Here is a 17,529-nt window from a genome sequence, read left to right as displayed (position 1 = left end):
CTATATCGTTGTTTCTATATCAAGAAATGATCTATTACTTACAAACAATATTATTGCAATAAAGATATTAACATAACCCCACTTTATTATGCATAAAAGCATACAAAAAGAAATAAAGTGGAAAGTGTTTGGAGATTAACCAGCAAGAGACATTTTCAAAACATGGTAACGCAACCATTTTTCTTATAAAGGGATTATAATATATACATATCCTTTCTTTATCATGATTTATAAAGCCGTTATAAACAATCTATGAATGGTGCCTTCTTAAAAATGTTTACCAAACTTTCTATTTAGTGCTTCTTATCAGTTACCCCAAAGCCACCCGATACCTAGATACCTTTGACAGAATGTTTTATTTTGAAGAAAGAAAAACGTAACCGGAAATCAGCATTTGATTCTAACTAACTTGACAGTGTTGCGCTGATCTCCGTACACAACAATGTAGATCCAGGTAGCCCTCATGACATCACACTGCTTGTTTCCTATCTTGTTCCCTTATGGACGTTTATTCATCACTTCGTCTCGCGCCCTCCGGAGTCTCGCGGACTGGGACCCATGTGGACGCCGATGAGACAGGAAGACTGCCAACACTACCGGGGATGAAATGGTCGTGTTCGTTCTGAATCTCATTCTCTCGGTTACATCCAGGCGTCGTCATTGAACTTTTTATTTTAATTTTTTAAAAATGAGGATCTTCGTGTCTCTGCTGAAAAACGCGACTCCCAAAATCGAGTATTACTCCAGATTTTCCCCGTCCCCGCTCTCCATTAAGCAGTTTTTGGATTTCGGTGAGTATAGCGACGCAGCACAGGGCTGTCATCTTGAAGGGAATGCATGACTTGCTGATCGTGAATCCGAGGCCTTACGTTGTAATATTGTATTCCCTATTTGTCCACATTCTCAGTGACACGGGCAATCTCTTACTTGTTATTAATAGCGGAGCTCTTCTACAAGCTGCCATGAAACACAATATTTTGGTATGATCACGTGTGGCATCTGAATTGTGTAACAGCTCCAACGGTACGTTTCTATGCATGCTGGTGTCTCTGCATGGCATCTTTCCGTTGCAGATTTGTTTACTATGTGGACATGTGACACACTGATTAATCCACGCAGGTGTTTACACGCAGACTGTGACAACAACATGTAGCCCACACAGTGGAGGGTGAACACCCCAGTTTTGAATTGCTTTGCCCCTGTTTTACTTTCAGCTTGAAGGATCTGATTCCAGAGCATGAATCACTAGTATTTCACAAATTAAAAGTTACATTTCTTCTTTCTCTCTGGATGTGGAGTCAATAACTGTGCAAGGCACCGACATCACACTTGCAATTCAAGATGACAATGTCGGTAGCCACACTTAAGGCTTAGTTTTCTTAATCCATCTCTGATTAAACAGTCTTCTCTGTTATGCAATATGTTCCCACAGTTGTGGATTGGATGTGCAAGTACAGGAAAGCGTGTGTCACTTGTTTCGCCTTAAGAAACAGTAATTGTTAATGTCTGAAGAGCAGTGGGGGCAAAGGATAGAGGTGTGTTTCAGAAGGGGAACAGATGAGACCTCGTCTACGGGTAGTCGGCAGCGTGCAGAGGTTGTGTCATGCAGGGCTGAGTCAGTATTTGGTGGTGTCACTACCCTATTTTATAGTTTAGGAACACTTCCCCTTATACTGCTGAATCAGGGGGAAGCTGTTGCTTTCAGCAGAGGTGATTAGACATTTCCTTTCATTCTGCAAGATCATCGTGTTTCCCCCCAAAGACACCAAAATATAATATGTTACTGTCTCCTCTCTTGAGGTCACTCACAGAGCAACAGAATATCTGCACAACTGGCTTCCTGCAAAGTCTGGCTGAGAACGTTTCTTTGCGTTGTTTTGTAAGACTTTACCGCTGAGCCCTTTTTCAACAGCTGGAAGAACCTGAAAGCATTTTTCTAAACACGATCTAAAACATAAATTCCCCTAAATACCTTTCCATGACTCCCCCCCCTCATAACAATCATAACAAGATTTATGATTTCCTAGAATGGTTCAAGCTAATGTTGGTGGTCAGTAAATGCGGCTCCAGCCAGGGATGGGAGCAGAGTTTAAGGTATCATATTAAAGGTTGAAAATTGAAACTGACTACAGCTCTCAACCACATACTTAAGTAACAGCTGTGTTCACTGGTACGTAGAAGCAAAACAAACTAAATCTTGATTATGTTTCTTGGCAGTTAAAGTTCATTTTCACAACTGGAACTGTACCAGACTTTGCAGATATTCCAGTCCTTTTCTTTTTTTTTTTTTTTTTTTTTTTTTTTTTTTTTTTTTTAAATGGTGTAGCTTTGACAAACACCAATCTCTTTCTTTTTTTTTTTCAGGCAGGAACAATGCTTGTGAAAAAACGTCCTACATGTTCCTGCGTAAGGAGCTGCCGGTGCGGCTGGCCAACACCATGAGAGAGGTCAACCTGCTGCCTGATAAACTGCTGAGCCAGCCCTCCGTCAGACTGGTGCAGAAATGGTGAGACATTTCGACACCGCTCGAGAGATACGCTTTACAACGCGTCCGGACGATAAGGTTTATAGTACAGTAGAATAACCGTTAATGAGTCTCCCTCTGACCTCTTGTTTGCTTTATTAGGTACATGCAGAGCTTTGTGGAGCTGCTGGATTATGAGAACAGGAAACCAGAGGACTGCCAAGCTTTGAATGAGTGAGACGATATTGACTTGACTAACAATTCATAAATGCAAGTACAGCTTTGTCATCCACCCAGCTGTTGCATGCTGGCTTCATGTCTTGAGTCCGCTGCGGCTGATCCCCCGTAGCACACGGTGTGCGTGTGCACTGTAAGCATGCCAGTGAGATAGAGCTATCACACATGACTGAGAGACACCAACAGGAATGTGAATAAGTCGGTTTAGAGAACAATAGTGTTGAACTCGAATCGTTTGGTTCAATAGAAATAAAAAAAACATGATGTTCAGCTGATACTCGTCCTGACTGAACATGTTTCTGGCTGACAAAAACGTTTTAAAAAAAAATTATACAAGACTGTTAAACCATTTCTTTTGTTATTTTTGAATGATATAAATGTGTGTGTGAGATTTACTAATGAACATCCTCATGGATGAGTGCTTTCATAATTTGGATTTATACTCCCCCCTCATTGCATTTATTCATTTCGTTTTTTAGCTTCCTGGAGTTGTTGATTGAGATCCGTAACCGTCACAACAACGTGGTTCCCACCATGGCTCAGGGAGTCATCGAGTACAAGGAGAAGTTCGGCTTTGACCCCTCCATCAGCAGCAACGTGCAGTACTTCCTCGACCGCTTCTACACCAACCGCATCTCCTTCCGCATGCTCATCAACCAGCACAGTGAGCCTCAAAACCACCGACATGGTTTACTTGGATCGCAAGCACACCACTGCCCCGTCCTGGGTAGCGCGTTAGTTATTGTGACCGACCTGTTTCTGTTTCTGTGCAGCTCTCCTGTTTGGCAACGACACCAACCCTGCCCTCCCAAAGCACATAGGCAGTATTGATCCCGCCTGCAGTGTGGCTGAAGTCGTCAGTGGTGAGTTTAAAATCAACAATTACAAGAGCACTGTACTCTATACTCTGTTGGAATACTTTGTTATCTATGGGTTTACATTTCTGGCTTCATTGAAATTAACCTGCATGGTGCTTATTATGGGAAACACAGTTTTATCACCAGTGACACAAATCAATGCAAGTTCATCTGCACGTAAACGGCATGTTTACATAATAATAGTTTATAAAAGAGTTCCAGCAGCCCGGACCCCGACGCTGCACTTTCAGTGACCCGGCCGAGGCTACATTAGTGACCTGTGACAGGAATCCAACCGTAAACGGTGAAAGTTCTCCGCTTGTTCGGCCCCTGACTTCGTTGTTTCACCTCTTCTATCAGATGCCTACGACACAGCCAAGATGCTGTGCGAGAAGTACTACTTGGCTGCTCCCGAGCTGAAGATTGAGGAGTTCAACAGTAAGAGATTTTGTATTTAATGCTTTGTGATTTCCACCGTTTCTCTCTGTAATCTGTCCCACAGCTGTAGCCGAGCAATGTGGAGTCCCAATTTAGTGCCGTTGTGGTCACATTCACCATCTTATTTACTTCAAAATAACTAGCTTTTCATTCTTGTCTTCCAGTGAAGGCCCCCGAAAAGCCCATCCAGGCGGTGTATGTGCCCTCTCATCTGTTTCACATGCTGTTTGAACTCTTCAAGGTGAGCGGTGCAGCATCAGTGGCAGAAACCTAGCTATAGTGCTCTTTTAATGTAATTAAATTGCAACCTGACTACAATTGCATCAGGACTTGTGCTGAGCTAAGTTAATTAACTCTGTGGGTGTTTGCAGAACTCAATGAGAGCCACAGTGGAGCTCCATGAGAACAGTGAAGAGGGATTACCGCCAGTCAAGGCAAAGGTCACTCTGGGCAAAGAGGATCTTTCCATAAAGGTAAATCAAGACACAAGTGCACAGTTAGACAAATACTCGTGGGCCTCTCGCTCCATCTCTCCCATGTTCCGTCTTCAGATCAGTGACAGAGGAGGAGGAGTTCCTCTGAGGAAGATCGACCGTCTGTTTAACTACACGTACTCCACTGCTCCTACACCCAGCCTGGAGCCGGGAGTTGTCCCATTGGTACACACACACACACACACATACACATAAAATCAAATCAGTGTTGACCATGGTGACCATTTCCAACCATTTTTACCCCATATATTTTTATTTATGTCTTGACAGCTGGGAAATTAACTTCTGTCACTCTCCCTCCCCATCCAGGCTGGTTTTGGCTACGGTTTGCCAATTTCTAGGCTCTATGCCCGATACTTCCAGGGGGACCTGAAACTTTACTCCATGGATGGCGTTGGCACTGATGCTGTAATCTATCTGAAGGTAAAGTCAGCTGGTCAAATGTTTTTCTTTTTCCCAAAGACAGATAGGTCGGAGTTTAAAGGGACATTCGATCCAAAATCTAAAATACATATTTTTGCTCTTACCCATAGTGCTATCTATCAGCCTAGATTGTTGTGGTACAAGTTGCAGAGTGTTGGAGGTATCGGGCGTAGAGGTGTCTGCCTTGTCTCAGGTATAATAGGACTAAATGTCACTCGGCTTGAGGTGCTCAAAGCGCCAAAAACATTAATTTGGAAAACTCAACAGCACTGTCTCCTTCCAGAAATCATAAACCGGGTTACTCAACATAATACAAAGACCTTTTTGTGAGCAGTTTCATATCGGAACTATTTTCTTTCTACACCCGCCAACCGTATCACCGCGCAGAAAGAAGCGTGCATCTATACTCGATACAGCTAGCTCACCCGGCGCTTCTGAGCTAGCTGACGTTACAGCTCAGCCCGAGGGGGACGCCATTAAAGTTTGCATTTTGCAAGTACAAGCCTCTCGTCCATGAGTTAGATGCATGCTTCCTTCTGTGCACTGTTGAGCACCACAAAGCCGAGTGCCATCTAATTCTATTATACTCTAGAGAGAAGGCAGACATCTCTACGGCCGATACCTCCAACACTCGGCTAGATGCGAAGATTGTCACCACTCTCATCTGTCTGTTAAGAATGACGCTAGAGCTATAAGACGCTTAGCTTAGCATAAAGACTGCAGGCTAGGTGAAACAGCTAGCAAACATGACGTACCCGCACCTCTAAAGCTTATAACCTGACATGTTTTACCTCTTCTATTTAATCCGTACAATAATCCAAGCGTCGGTGTCAGCTAGCTGTTTCCCCTTGCTGCCAATATTTATGCTAAGCTAAGCTAATCGTCTCTGGTTCCAGGCTTATATTTAGCGTCTGCTCAAACATCCGACTCCTCCTTCAAAGTTAAATGACCGTGATTTCTCACTGTGTTGTGTTCCTCCATCTGAAGGCCCTTTCCAGCGAGTCCTTCGAGCGGCTGCCTGTCTTCAACAAGTCGGCGTGGCGGCATTATAAGACCACCCCCGAGGCCGACGACTGGAGCAACCCCAGCAAAGAGCCGCGCGATGCCAGCAAGTCCAAATACAAAGCCAACAGATAAACGCCACCTGACCCCGCTAACCCTGCCCTCTGCTGGCAGACCCAAATGCTCACACTCTGCCCTGGTGCATGTCAGATGAAAGGTTGCCCTTGGGTAAATGTTTGGTTTATGATCAGACTTGCCTTTAAATTGCGGTGGTTAAAGCTTTGGAAAAGATACATGACCTTGATGTATATCTGTATACCCAATGGCAATGGCATTCATCAGCGTAGCTTTCATTTTTGTGGCATTGACCACTGGCTCTCTCAAGATGAACCTCTTGTGAATCTTTCACTAATGTTGGCTCCATTTCCTCCTCTATCAGGCCGTTGCTATCAGCTAAATTCACCGTATCTCCTTCACCTCTCCCTCTGTCTCATGCGCAGTTTGGCCCGGCTCCTCTTTGCTGACGAGGCCGCTGCTCCCTGTGGCTGGATAAGCCTCACACTGCTGATCGAGTGTCTTTCTCACCATCAGTGAAGGCTTGTATTCCGTTTCTCCCTCTCGGAACACAAGCAGGGTCATGGGGTTTGAGTTTCAGAGCGTATTGGAAAGAGTAGGAGGTTTCATTTCCTTCCTTTTGGAAGACACTTTTGACAGAACGCACAATTAGGCCAGTGTGTCATTGGCATAGTAAAGAGCTGTTCTGTGTTGAAGCCAGGACAGGATTGCTTATAGATTAGAGAAAATGATAACTCTTTTGGGAAAAATATAGAAAGCAATGCATCATTTTAAGTATCTCGACATCGAGAAGTTTTTTTTTTTTTAATTGTTTTTTTAAGAGAGAAAGCCTTATTTCTAGAATATTTAAGAAAATCTGCCTTGAAGGCTGAACTGGATGTTTATTTATAATAGGAGAATGTAAGAGAAAAAATGGGTATTTTTTAAAAAAAATAAATGTTTCCACTTTACTCAAAGAAGACAATACTGACCCTCATCAGACATTCCTGCTTGCAAAGCCGGCTCTGCACCCTGATTTAACAACTACTAAAGGACCCAAGGAGCATCTTTAGGATGCTTATAAAATGCCTGGCACCTTCAACCACACCAGCATGAAGCATTGTGTGAAACCCTCACAGAGAAGGATGGACCTGTCGCATCTGACGAGGATTATAAAAGTGTGAATACGTCATCGCATCTCCTTTCTACACTGGCAAACATTTTGCCATGGTGGACACGCAACATAAGCTCAAAGCTCGGACTTGCTACCCTAACAGTGCTTCATCCATTCAACTTGGTGTCTCAGTTGTAGTGTTACTAATCCATACTGTCTTCTGAATGAGTTTGAACAAAGCTTGTGTATTTTAAAATGGTTGCTTTTTGTATTCATCGCCATGAGTGGAAGTGAACGAATTGGAAGATAAATCCAGAGGGAATTGATTCCTGACAGGTTTTAACTTATTTTATCCTGGATAACAGCTTTTCTCTAAAAGTTTGGGAACAGTTCACCGCATTTCCTTTTTGTAAACAAAAGGAAATCAAGCGTTGTTGGGAAAAGCCAACTGGGGAAATTGCATGTGGCCAAAGGAGCCGCTAATCTCTTGGTAAACCATCCAAATATTCGGGAACATTTTAGTGCACTTACTACTACTAAACCTTCACAGAGATATATCTCATTCAATTCCCTTCATTCCAATCATTTCAGACCTCTTATCAAGAATCTTCTTTTGCAAATAGAAGAAATGAAACACGGCCCAAAACCATTTTGTCAAGAATTTGAATAATCTGAAGTGACTTCCTTCTCTCGTCTCCTTTAGTGCCATCTGATGTGCAAAGAAAGAAGTGTAGATGAAGAACACAGTATGGAAAGCGCCCCCCATCCTGTAGCGTTTCCCCCGCCTTTCAGCCTCACTGAAAGGTTTCACCACTGCCAAAGCCTTCGTAACCTGCCAAGTCTCACTGCGTGATGCTCAAAGTTCACACCTTCGTGAAAGCTTCAATTCCAGTTGTGTGATTTAGAGTACTCAACCTTTACTGTTAAAGACTGTCTTCTGTTCCTCTGGTATATTAGAAAATATCACGTATACAACTGTTGATGATGTGTTTGCTGTACATGAAGCCAGTGTGGAGCGATCGCTCTGTTTTTCTATCCTACTGTACCTCCAGCTTAAACAGACGTATGCTCGCTGCGGAGGTGGGTCACACGAAGATATGCAATTAATGCGACATCCAAAAAAAAGGTGACGGGGCAGTTTAGTTAATGTGATTCAGCATGAGCTCAACTTGTCAAACCCGACAATAAAGAAAACTGCTTTTGTGTGCGAAATGCAGTTTGACTCGCATTCAGTTTTAGATTTTTTGATTTATTTACATATCAAGCCGTTTGAACATTGAAATTTAAAAAATAAAAAAAGACACACTTTCCCAAAGTTTGTACATATAGTGCAGATTAACATGTAGTGCGTACAGGACATTTAGGTCTCTACATTGCATTAGGGTATTAATTGTATTGTTGGGGTGGAAGAGAGGTCTGCGCCGGCCTGGCATGAGTGAGCAGACCTGAGCAAAAAAGAAAAGTTCTAACATTACATTTCCAATAATATCAAATAAAACATTAGGCTGATGATCCGGCTTTTGAGGAGCTGACAGTTCACCTGGAGGGCTTCAATTATTGTTTATTTCAAGTATCATCCGAGTCCTATAGAGAAAGGCTGCATCTCCAAGTTTTCTGGGTTTGATTGACAGCTGACATCAAATTCCAAAGAGCAAGAATGTCTGCTAAAGGTCGATAGACAAAACATGGCAAACTGTCAAAAAAATGCATGGCTTTATTAACGCTGAAAATCCACAAATGCTTCTACCTATGGATTAGACGGTGATGTTTGTGTGGCCTACTGAATGACTGCGACGATGAAGGATTTGTGTGTGTTGTATCGCACGATGTGACTAGAACTCAGAGTGGTTACATTGACTCTCTACTGTAGGTGTGGTCTCAAAAGACTCACTTTACATTCAAGAAGCTAATAAAAGGCTGTTTTTTTTTTTCTGTCATTACAATCAATAGGCGCAGTCCAAGACTCGAGTCTAAAGGGGCTTGTTTTAGTGTCTAATTCTATCACAGACCTTGTTTCCGTATTCATTTAAAAATGTATTTTTTTCATATGAACTTTACAACTAGGATTATATTGCTTGATTTCAAACAAAGCTGTACAACCGAGGTGATTCATTTGTCTTTCACTGGAGCTGTTTTGGATGCGTTTCAGGATCATGCAGGCTGCTATTCCCACAGGCTCATTTTCATTCCTTATGATTTTCTGAGGGATTAGTTTTAAACTGTGGTAGTGGTCACAACAGTAGCGTGGGAACAAGTGACTCAACGATTGTGGATCACTTATTTAATATAAGTTGCCAACCATTTATACTAAAATGTGCCGACACTTCACTTCTGCTAATCTACGGTGTGCAGTGTCTTTTCTTTAATTCACAGTGCTCCGTTCAACAAGCACTCAATTACTCAGTGTAGGAATGAATCCAGTTCCTGTCAATTCACATGAGCTGTTGAGCTGAACATCACACACACAATGTTCTGTAACTTTGTGCCTATTCACATCTGGTGGTCACAGAAGTTACACGAAATCTTTGCATCTTAAAAAAAAAAAAGCTAAAGTAGACAGAAAAAGGACAAAAAACAATGAGGTGATATTATGATCAGGCTGTTGGACAGTCTCTATATCAGCACTGGACAAATCCAAAGCAAATCCTCTGAAAGATGCTGCAAAGCATTCTGGACCTTCTTACGATATGCGTAAGAAGGTTCGTAAATCCTCTTCTTCCCTTGTCTTTCGTCTGTCTGCTTTGGTTGCCCACACAGCTGAGACAGTGATGGCTTCTTAGCTCCGCAGCATAGAACTTCATTTCCCATGATCCTCGTCTGCCTTGCATTTTAGCAACTCCCTTAAGGATAACCGTTTCAGTATCCAGCCGGTGTTTTGTGTTGTGTTTGTGTGTGAGCAGTTCTCAGGCAGTGTACTGTGAGTGAAGTGTGTGTGTGTGTGTGTGTGTGTGTGTGTGTGTATATATACCTGTGTGTGTGTGTTCAACAATCCGTTTACTTCTCATCTTCATCACCTTCACTCATGCTGCTTAGAGAGGCCGATGCTCCTTTGGGGGAGGTTGGGGGCGAGGGCCGTGCATTGTGCCAGCGGGCGGGGGGAGACGGGGGTGAGGGAGAGCGCAGGGGGGACAGTTCTCGGGGAGGACTGTTGCAGGGCGACTCTCGGGGGGACAGAGCGTAGGACAGCATTCGTCCACTGCGCTCCTGAAACACCTGTTTCTGTTCAGGGACGCCGGGGAGAAAGAGAGTGAACGTTAGCGCGCACGCGGCACAAAGGTCCAAGCATCAAAGGCCTGTTTTTAATAGCACATGCTATCTGATCAATATGACAATAAGTAATCCAGTGACGATGAAGACAGCGATTATAATGACGGTTATATAAAGTGTTACTTACCCAAGTCCCATCAGGTCCAAAAAGTTCTAGGAAGTTGCCTATAAACTCTCTGGATTTCTCTTCCCACTTCTGAATGAGGTCGTGGCTCTTCTCCTCCACGCGGTAAACAAAGTGTTTGCTCTTCTCCTCGACCGTGCGAACCTTCTCCTTCATTCGGTCCACTTGGTTCTGCAGCCGGTACTTCTTCTCCTGAGGGGATTCAATGTTGAGGAAAAGCCAATTAAGCTCAGTGTTACAAGTGAGCACATCCACACATACAGAGGGATGTCTTCCATTGTAACAATGGTGGTGACCTGTAGAATCATGCTCTTACGTTGATGTAGCTGACGTTGAGCTCCTTGGCCGTGTAGCCACGTTGGAGGTTGCGCCGTGCGTAGACGTCATAGTCTCTGACAATTCTGGTGATCAATTCAGAAGTCGAGATTCCTTCTGTCCGTTGTGTGGGCACAAACATCCCTGGAAGACCACGCGCAGAAACAACACACAGAATTTGAAAACTGCCCGATATGTATTTGTATTTATCATCCTGTCATCACACACTGACCTGCCTCCTTGATGTGTTTATAAACGTCTTCACTCCCTGCTGAGGAGTAGGGGATGTCATCGTGAGCCACAAAATCGATCTGAGGAACATAAACATACAGTTGTACAGTTTTGCAAAATATACATATTTAAAGTAGTGTCCCATCTTAGGGGTTCTCGTATAAGGCTCTAAAAGAGCGTCCTCTTAAGAGCTTTTCTCAAAGAACAGAGTGCAACTTTTAAGGTATATACTTCTATATTTAGCCGATATGTTGATGGCTATGAAATCCGCTTTATGTATTTATCATTTTGGGTTTGAATAATTCTCACACACAAGTGAGATATTTTATCTGCACACCGAAAACTCCTTTGTTCCAGTGTCCAAGTAGCGGACAGTTGTGCAAACTTTCATCCCCCAGTGTTGTTTTGAGTTGTTGATGAGCTGATTGATTCTTAATAACTCGCCTTCCTCTAAAATATGCTTTAAACGTTTATCATTGTTGTATTATTTTCTAAAATAGTACATTACCTGCAGCCTCCGACTCATGGTAACCAGGTATTAGTGACTTCTGGACTGCCTATAACATCTCTAAAGCGCTAAAAGGTTTTGTAAATGACTCTGGGGAGTTCTAAAGTTAGAAATGACACGCCCCTTATTTTGCAGGTGTTCCTCCAAACTCAGCTAGGAGCTACTTGTGGCCTTAGGATGTGGTTACAGCCCCTGGATGTGCTTCATGCACAGTTTGACCCTCAGATACTGCAAACAACCACACAGACGCACCTTGTGTTTCTCCAGGAACTCCGGTGTCAGAGTCCAGGGTGCGTCTCTCAAAACCTCGTCGACATAGCGGCAGTGTCTCAACGCTTCGTAACGCTCAATCTCCGTCATGACTGTGAAACCCTTGTACTTATGGGTCAGCTCATCACTGCACACTGTTCCAAGCACATGGGAGGGAGAGCACACAAAACATCAGAAGCACGTTAGTTCCCAATCAGACAACTGTAGGTGTTATTTTGAGCAGTGGATTTTTAGTGTGTGTGTGAGTGTGTGTGTGTGTGGCCTACCTCCTACTATAAGGTAGGTGTTGGGAAAGAGGTTCTTGGCCTGCATGAGAGCGCGAGCGTGCCCAGAGTGGAACAGGTCAAAGATGCCATCTGCGTAGACTCTGACCGGCCGGTCCACTGTAAGCACACAGCAACACATATATCATCACCTACTGCAGCAGTATCAGTGAGAGGAGAGTGATGATGGTGACACTGTACCAATACCAACAGCAGTAGTAGTTGTAGTACAGTGTCATTTTAGAAAAAGTCGCAGTAACTTTAGCAACACTATAGTAAAATATATCAGTGGTAAGAGTAGTTTTTGTGATAGTGATACTAAAGGAGTAGCACCAGCAGTTGTAGCAGTAGTTGTTAGTAGGAGGAGCTTCAGAGGAAGTCGTTGACACAGTAGCAGAAGTAGTTAGTAACATAGTAACATTACAGTATGATAGTGTAAATGTAGCAGTAATAGTAATGGAAATGAATCAGAGTAGGAAGTGAGCCGGAGGAGGTCTACTGTACCTGGGGTGCCTCTGCGGGCCTGAGCGATGGTGAGCTTCTCATGAGGGGCGCGACAATCACAACTGGTCTCCCGGGCAAAGATGGCGGGCTTAGTCAGAGTCTGAGAAGGAGAGAAGGAGGAAGAGACTGGGTACAAATGTCTTATTTTGGAGAACGTAGGAGACTGAAGTTCATCTAAAACACCCCCATCCCTTCAAGTTCACGGTATCACTCTGTTTCCATGCTCATTCCTATTACAATAACCTCCATTAAGGTATTGACCTGCTCCACATTGGGACAATGGATCGAGAGACAGACAGCCCTGCACTCAGTGTTATTGATCGCTCTGTGTGTGTGTGTGAGCAGATACTTCTGCATGTGTAGCCTATGTGTGTATTAACATGTGGCAGAGAACAAGGGCAGGGCTATTGGTCTGCTGTAGAAAGGCCTCTCAGGAATTAGCTCAAATTCAAAGGGAAGAATAAGATAGGAGAGGCAGCAGACTTCCAGTGGACAGGAAGAAAACAATTATCATTTTCAAAATAAAATACATTTAAATTCAGCAGGTAAAGAAAGAATAAAAAGACAGTGGGAAACATAAACAAAGACAAACAAGGACAAAGGATTATAAGAAGATATTTGTCACAGCTACATCAAGGTTAAAGTGTGTGTGAGCCTGCCTGAAGATTTGTCTTTGTATGCCATCTGTTGACTACAGGGAGTATTTACTGAATATCATTCACACCAATAAATTATAATCAGAGTCTGCACAGAGCAGAAAGCTGTGGGAGTGTGAGCGGAGGATGAAAAAAAAATGGAAATACATTCGGCCTCTGTGGAAAACGCAGGCAGCTGACGTCAACATATCCTTGAACAGTCTGGCATGACATGTTCCACGGACGCAGACAAGGACAGTCAAATATCAGACCGGCGGTTTCAAATAACAGTGCACTAAGTACACAGTAAGTGTGACACTTAACAGGTGAATTTGCTTTAAAAAAATGAAGCTTTCTTAATGCGAAGGTTATTCAAATAACAGCTAGACGTTATACTGAGATGTTGTGACTTTTAATCGCAGGTTTTTCACAGATTCTTGCGATAATACTTAAGTACTGTAATTTGATGAGAAGCCTGCCACACTGAGGACAGTTCCAATCTCTGCATGAAATTCAACAACATAGGCTATAAACAGGTGACCTCCTCAGAGTTATAAAGTATTAACAGGCCAGGATTAATAATGCAGACAAGGAGAGCTCTGATAAGCAAACATAAACATCTGGGAGGTGTTATGTCCGTGCTGCAGCTTGTTCAACCCACCTGTTCTGTTTGGGACGTCTTAAGCAGCTCAGAACATACTTTGACTTGTTTTGTCATCTTGATACTGCACGAAATTTCCAATTTTTTAAAGAATTGCGGATAAAAAAATATTTTGAACCGACGACATTTTGCAGAGGTCAACACAGAAAATGACAAAAGCTATAAAACTAAAATATTGACTTTGTTTCTGTGATTGATTGAAGTCTAACAAGAAGTTTGACCTATTTGGGGTCTGACCCCTCCCCCCCCATCATGTCTGACTGAAGCCATCAATATTTAGGATAACATTGTACCGTTTCTCTGAGTGTGAACTACTTTTTGGCAAACAAAATGATGATGTTCACACATAACCCAGATAAGATACAAAACACATCATATTTCCTATTTTGGGTTAATAATGACGCCTTACACAAATTTTTGTTTTACCAATTTCTGTGTTTTTCTATCACAACGTGCTCTACGGTCTGCTGGAGTCGATGCACTGCCATTTCAGTTTCACTTCATTATATGTATCGCTTAAAAATCAGAGCTGTGTGCAGCAACTTACAGGTCAGGCTATTGAATGTGGAAAAGTGGATTTTAATTGTCGTGCACGCTAACTAACAGAATATATGAAAGCAGGTAAACACATAAGCAGGTAAAGAGTTACATCTACAAGAGGAAAATAAAGGAGGTATTCGTTTTTAACATTGCCATAGATGTGAGATTCCTTTTATTTGGTTTGTACGTCCCATTTCCTTTGAACATTTTGTCCAGTTATGTTAAATGTTTGAATTCCTCTCTCCGTTTCCATTAGAGAGGTATCAGACCTCAATGCTAGCCATCTGAGCTACAACAACAACAACAAAAAGCAGCAGAGAGGTTGTGGATAGGGAGCACCCTCGTCTCCCATGATTCCCTGGGCACTGTGAGAACAGAGAGAGGTGGCGTACAAACCCTCAGCAGATGGCAAAGCTTAAACCTGCTGACCAGGGGCTCACAGGCCTATGAGGGCGAGCGGCGTGAGCGTGCACAGAAAAGCCCACTCTGGCACAAGCAAAGAACATCTGGCATAGGAAGGATTAAAGCAGGGGGGGAAAAAAGGCCCAAAAAACCCCACAGGGATAGAGGGCAAGAGAAAACACCGGCAGTGAAGATCAGACAGCTTCACAAGAATAGAGACGGTTGGAGTGAAGACAGAGGAGAGTAAAAGGCAACAATGGGCCATTTGGAGGACACAGACAGTATTGCCAGGATGAGGAATTACACTAAAGAAGAAGAGAATATCCAGATACAAGAGGCTCTCCTATGTCCCCTCCAGCAGGTCATTCATGCTGTTTGGTCCATTGTGTAAATCGCCCCCCCCCCTCCTTCTTTGACCACACTCACACTCTGTCCACTCAGCATTCTGAGCATAGCCTCATGATGCTATAGGGGGTCTGTTTCGTAACAGGGGAGGAAGCAGGACCCTTTGTCTTCCTCTCCCTCCCTGTCACACACTCACACACACACACACACACACACTGCAAGACATGAACACGCAAGAAAACACACTCATCCAAAATGCCCTACCGTCCGGGGATGGGGGCAGGTGTGCTCAAGCTCCTCCATGATTCCCAAAGACTCATGGGATGCGGCTGTGGTCCCTCTGTAATGTGACTCAGCATCAGTGAGAGGCTGCCTTCTCTCCTCACCACTCTGTCTCTTTCTCCTTCCTCTGTTTCCCCGCCCACTCCCTGCTCTGCCTCTCTGTCTGTCCTCCCCTCTACTCCTCCTCCTCCACCACCCCTCTGATCCCCTGCTGCAGAGAGAAGGGGGGAGGCAGTGAAGAGGTCTCACTCTGCAGCTTTTTCTCGGTACCACAAAAGGGACGAACTTTGCTCTCAATTTGATGCTCTTGCAAATAGATTCAGTTAAAAGCATCCGAGGTTCATTCGGGTATTGTTTAAATTGTGCTACTCTCTAACGGCTGCTTAGCATTCATTCAACCCATAGAGGCATTGCATTTGTGTCAGAAATATACAGGTAAATCTGGCATCAGTGGTACAGATGTTCAGTAAGACTGATGGCTGTGCAAAAACAAGGGATGGAAACCCCTATAATCGATTGCCCTGTTGTTAAAATTGTATCATTGCTATGCTTTGTTATGTGGAAGTGACACATTCAATACACTTGATGTGGAGTCAGTCATCAATCATGTATGTGTAACTGTAGGAATATTATCACTTCAGTGCAGAAATGAGGCACGTAAGCAGAAATACATGAATAGTATTTATCTGTCCAGGATTATATTGTGTGAGTGAGTCACTGTTTCAATAGACGATCTTCGTACGCAGAGCCGGAGAGCTCTCGCCATGGCGACGGAAAAAGAGGAGAGAGCTCCAAGAAAGGACCAATCAGGGAGAAGATACAGCAGTCTATTAGTATAAGCAGTGAGGATTGGTGGAGTGGTCCATAGCACCATCAGTGAGATGATACTGAGTATCACTGCTTATTTATTCACTTGTGGGCGATCAAGTTTCCAAGAGATTAGAAAGAAATTAAGAAACTATTGTTATTAAAGTTCCCTTTCTATAAGGCTTACCTTCCAAATGGATCTAATAGCCGATAATTATTATAGTTGGAAGAAAAATAATTCAATCAAAAAACATCTACAATGTCAGTGATAGGCTAACCATATTAGTGACCTTATTATATATTGATAAGCTTAATATTTAGCACGTTCAACGTATCCTGCTGGATCCAGTGGAAGCTGCCGTTTTAGCCATCACAGTCACACCCATCTGTGAGTGGTCTGCTCTGCTTGTCAGACTACAGACAATAGTATATTTTCTATTTGGCACCTGTACATATTAAAATTGGGTGTCATTAGAAGCTTCCGACTACACTCACTAAGCTTGTTTTCCCTTTTCCCACCACAGGGCAGCCTACTTGGAAAGCATTGGCGGCTGGACTTGCATAACTATGTAGAACTGATTAAAACCGAAACTTTCATGCGTCCTTACCTTTAGTGGTCCTCTTCTGCAACAAAGAGGCGCAACAGCTGCGCAACCGGAATGCGCTCTGCTGCGTCGCTGTTTCACCATAGTGTCCAAAAAACAAAAAAAAATAAAATGATGTAGGTCTAAAGTAAATAATTTAGTTTGCCGCTTGCTCGTCTGTCTGGTTTCTCTTTGGTCTACGGGTGTCCCTTTCTCCAGCACAGCGGGCAAGAGCAGCAGCGGGACGGTCAGCCCGTCTGTCCAGTCTGTCCAACAAGACAGATCAGCTGCTCACCGCTGATGAGCTGCGACAATATGGGCCACGGTCCATTTAGCAGACCGTACAGTAGACCATCCGGCTATTTATTACACTGTACATTCATGAAACCTCTTTCTACATGTAGGCTACGAAAGTGGAGACCTTAAGCGTGCAATCTGCGACTAATAGCCGAATTAGAAATTAGTGAACTGTGTTTTACAAAACAAAAATGATAAAACATGGTTATAGCCTAAACGTAAGGGCAACAACAAATGTTAACCCACAAGTAGACAGTTCATACTGTACACAAATATACTATGTAACATACACACACTTTTTGTTTTGCCACTGAAGTAACATGATAAAGTGGCCATAAACCCATCATACTGTAGGCTAGTGTAAAATAGGCTGTGGGGAGGAAGGACAAAACACGCTTTGTGTTTTCATTG

The 17,529-nt window shown here is 43.3% G+C and overlaps 2 protein-coding genes across 4 annotated transcripts; one reads left to right on the top strand and one right to left on the bottom strand.

The window, feature by feature from the left end:
* The first annotated feature begins 399 nt into the window (after positions 1 to 399).
* pdk3a (pyruvate dehydrogenase kinase, isozyme 3a) lies at positions 400 to 8,311 on the top strand. The gene is made up of 12 exons (XM_031849873.1): positions 400 to 791; positions 2,365 to 2,506; positions 2,627 to 2,698; positions 3,181 to 3,365; positions 3,475 to 3,564; positions 3,919 to 3,996; positions 4,161 to 4,237; positions 4,368 to 4,469; positions 4,548 to 4,655; positions 4,800 to 4,913; positions 5,901 to 6,021; positions 7,787 to 8,311. Exons 1-12 carry the CDS (start codon positions 689 to 691, stop codon positions 7,819 to 7,821), a joined length of 1,227 nt encoding a protein of 408 aa, XP_031705733.1. The 5' UTR covers positions 400 to 688; the 3' UTR covers positions 7,822 to 8,311.
* pcyt1ba (phosphate cytidylyltransferase 1B, choline a) lies at positions 5,356 to 17,104 on the bottom strand. Of its 3 annotated transcripts, XM_031849878.1 has the most exons (9): positions 16,846 to 17,104; positions 12,566 to 12,665; positions 12,065 to 12,181; positions 11,781 to 11,932; positions 11,022 to 11,100; positions 10,791 to 10,933; positions 10,478 to 10,666; positions 10,052 to 10,302; positions 5,356 to 8,528 (listed from the first exon to the last, which is right to left on the bottom strand). In XM_031849878.1, exons 1-8 carry the CDS (start codon positions 16,924 to 16,926, stop codon positions 10,078 to 10,080), a joined length of 1,086 nt encoding a protein of 361 aa, XP_031705738.1. In that variant the 5' UTR covers positions 16,927 to 17,104; the 3' UTR covers positions 5,356 to 8,528; positions 10,052 to 10,077. The 3 variants fall into 3 exon arrangements, with proteins under 3 accessions (XP_031705738.1, XP_031705737.1, XP_031705739.1); XM_031849877.1 differs by lacking the exon at positions 5,356 to 8,528 and having other exon boundaries at positions 8,694 to 10,302; XM_031849879.1 differs by lacking the exons at positions 5,356 to 8,528; positions 16,846 to 17,104 and adding an exon at positions 15,413 to 15,602 and having other exon boundaries at positions 8,694 to 10,302.
* Between the last annotated feature and the right edge of the window lie 425 nt (positions 17,105 to 17,529).

This window comes from Anarrhichthys ocellatus, unplaced genomic scaffold (genome assembly GCF_004355925.1).
Source record: "Anarrhichthys ocellatus isolate YVR2014 unplaced genomic scaffold, GSC_Weel_1.0 scaffold10, whole genome shotgun sequence".
Taxonomy (NCBI): Eukaryota; Metazoa; Chordata; class Actinopteri; order Perciformes; family Anarhichadidae; genus Anarrhichthys; species Anarrhichthys ocellatus.
This window is presented reverse-complemented; position numbering and strand designations above follow the sequence as displayed.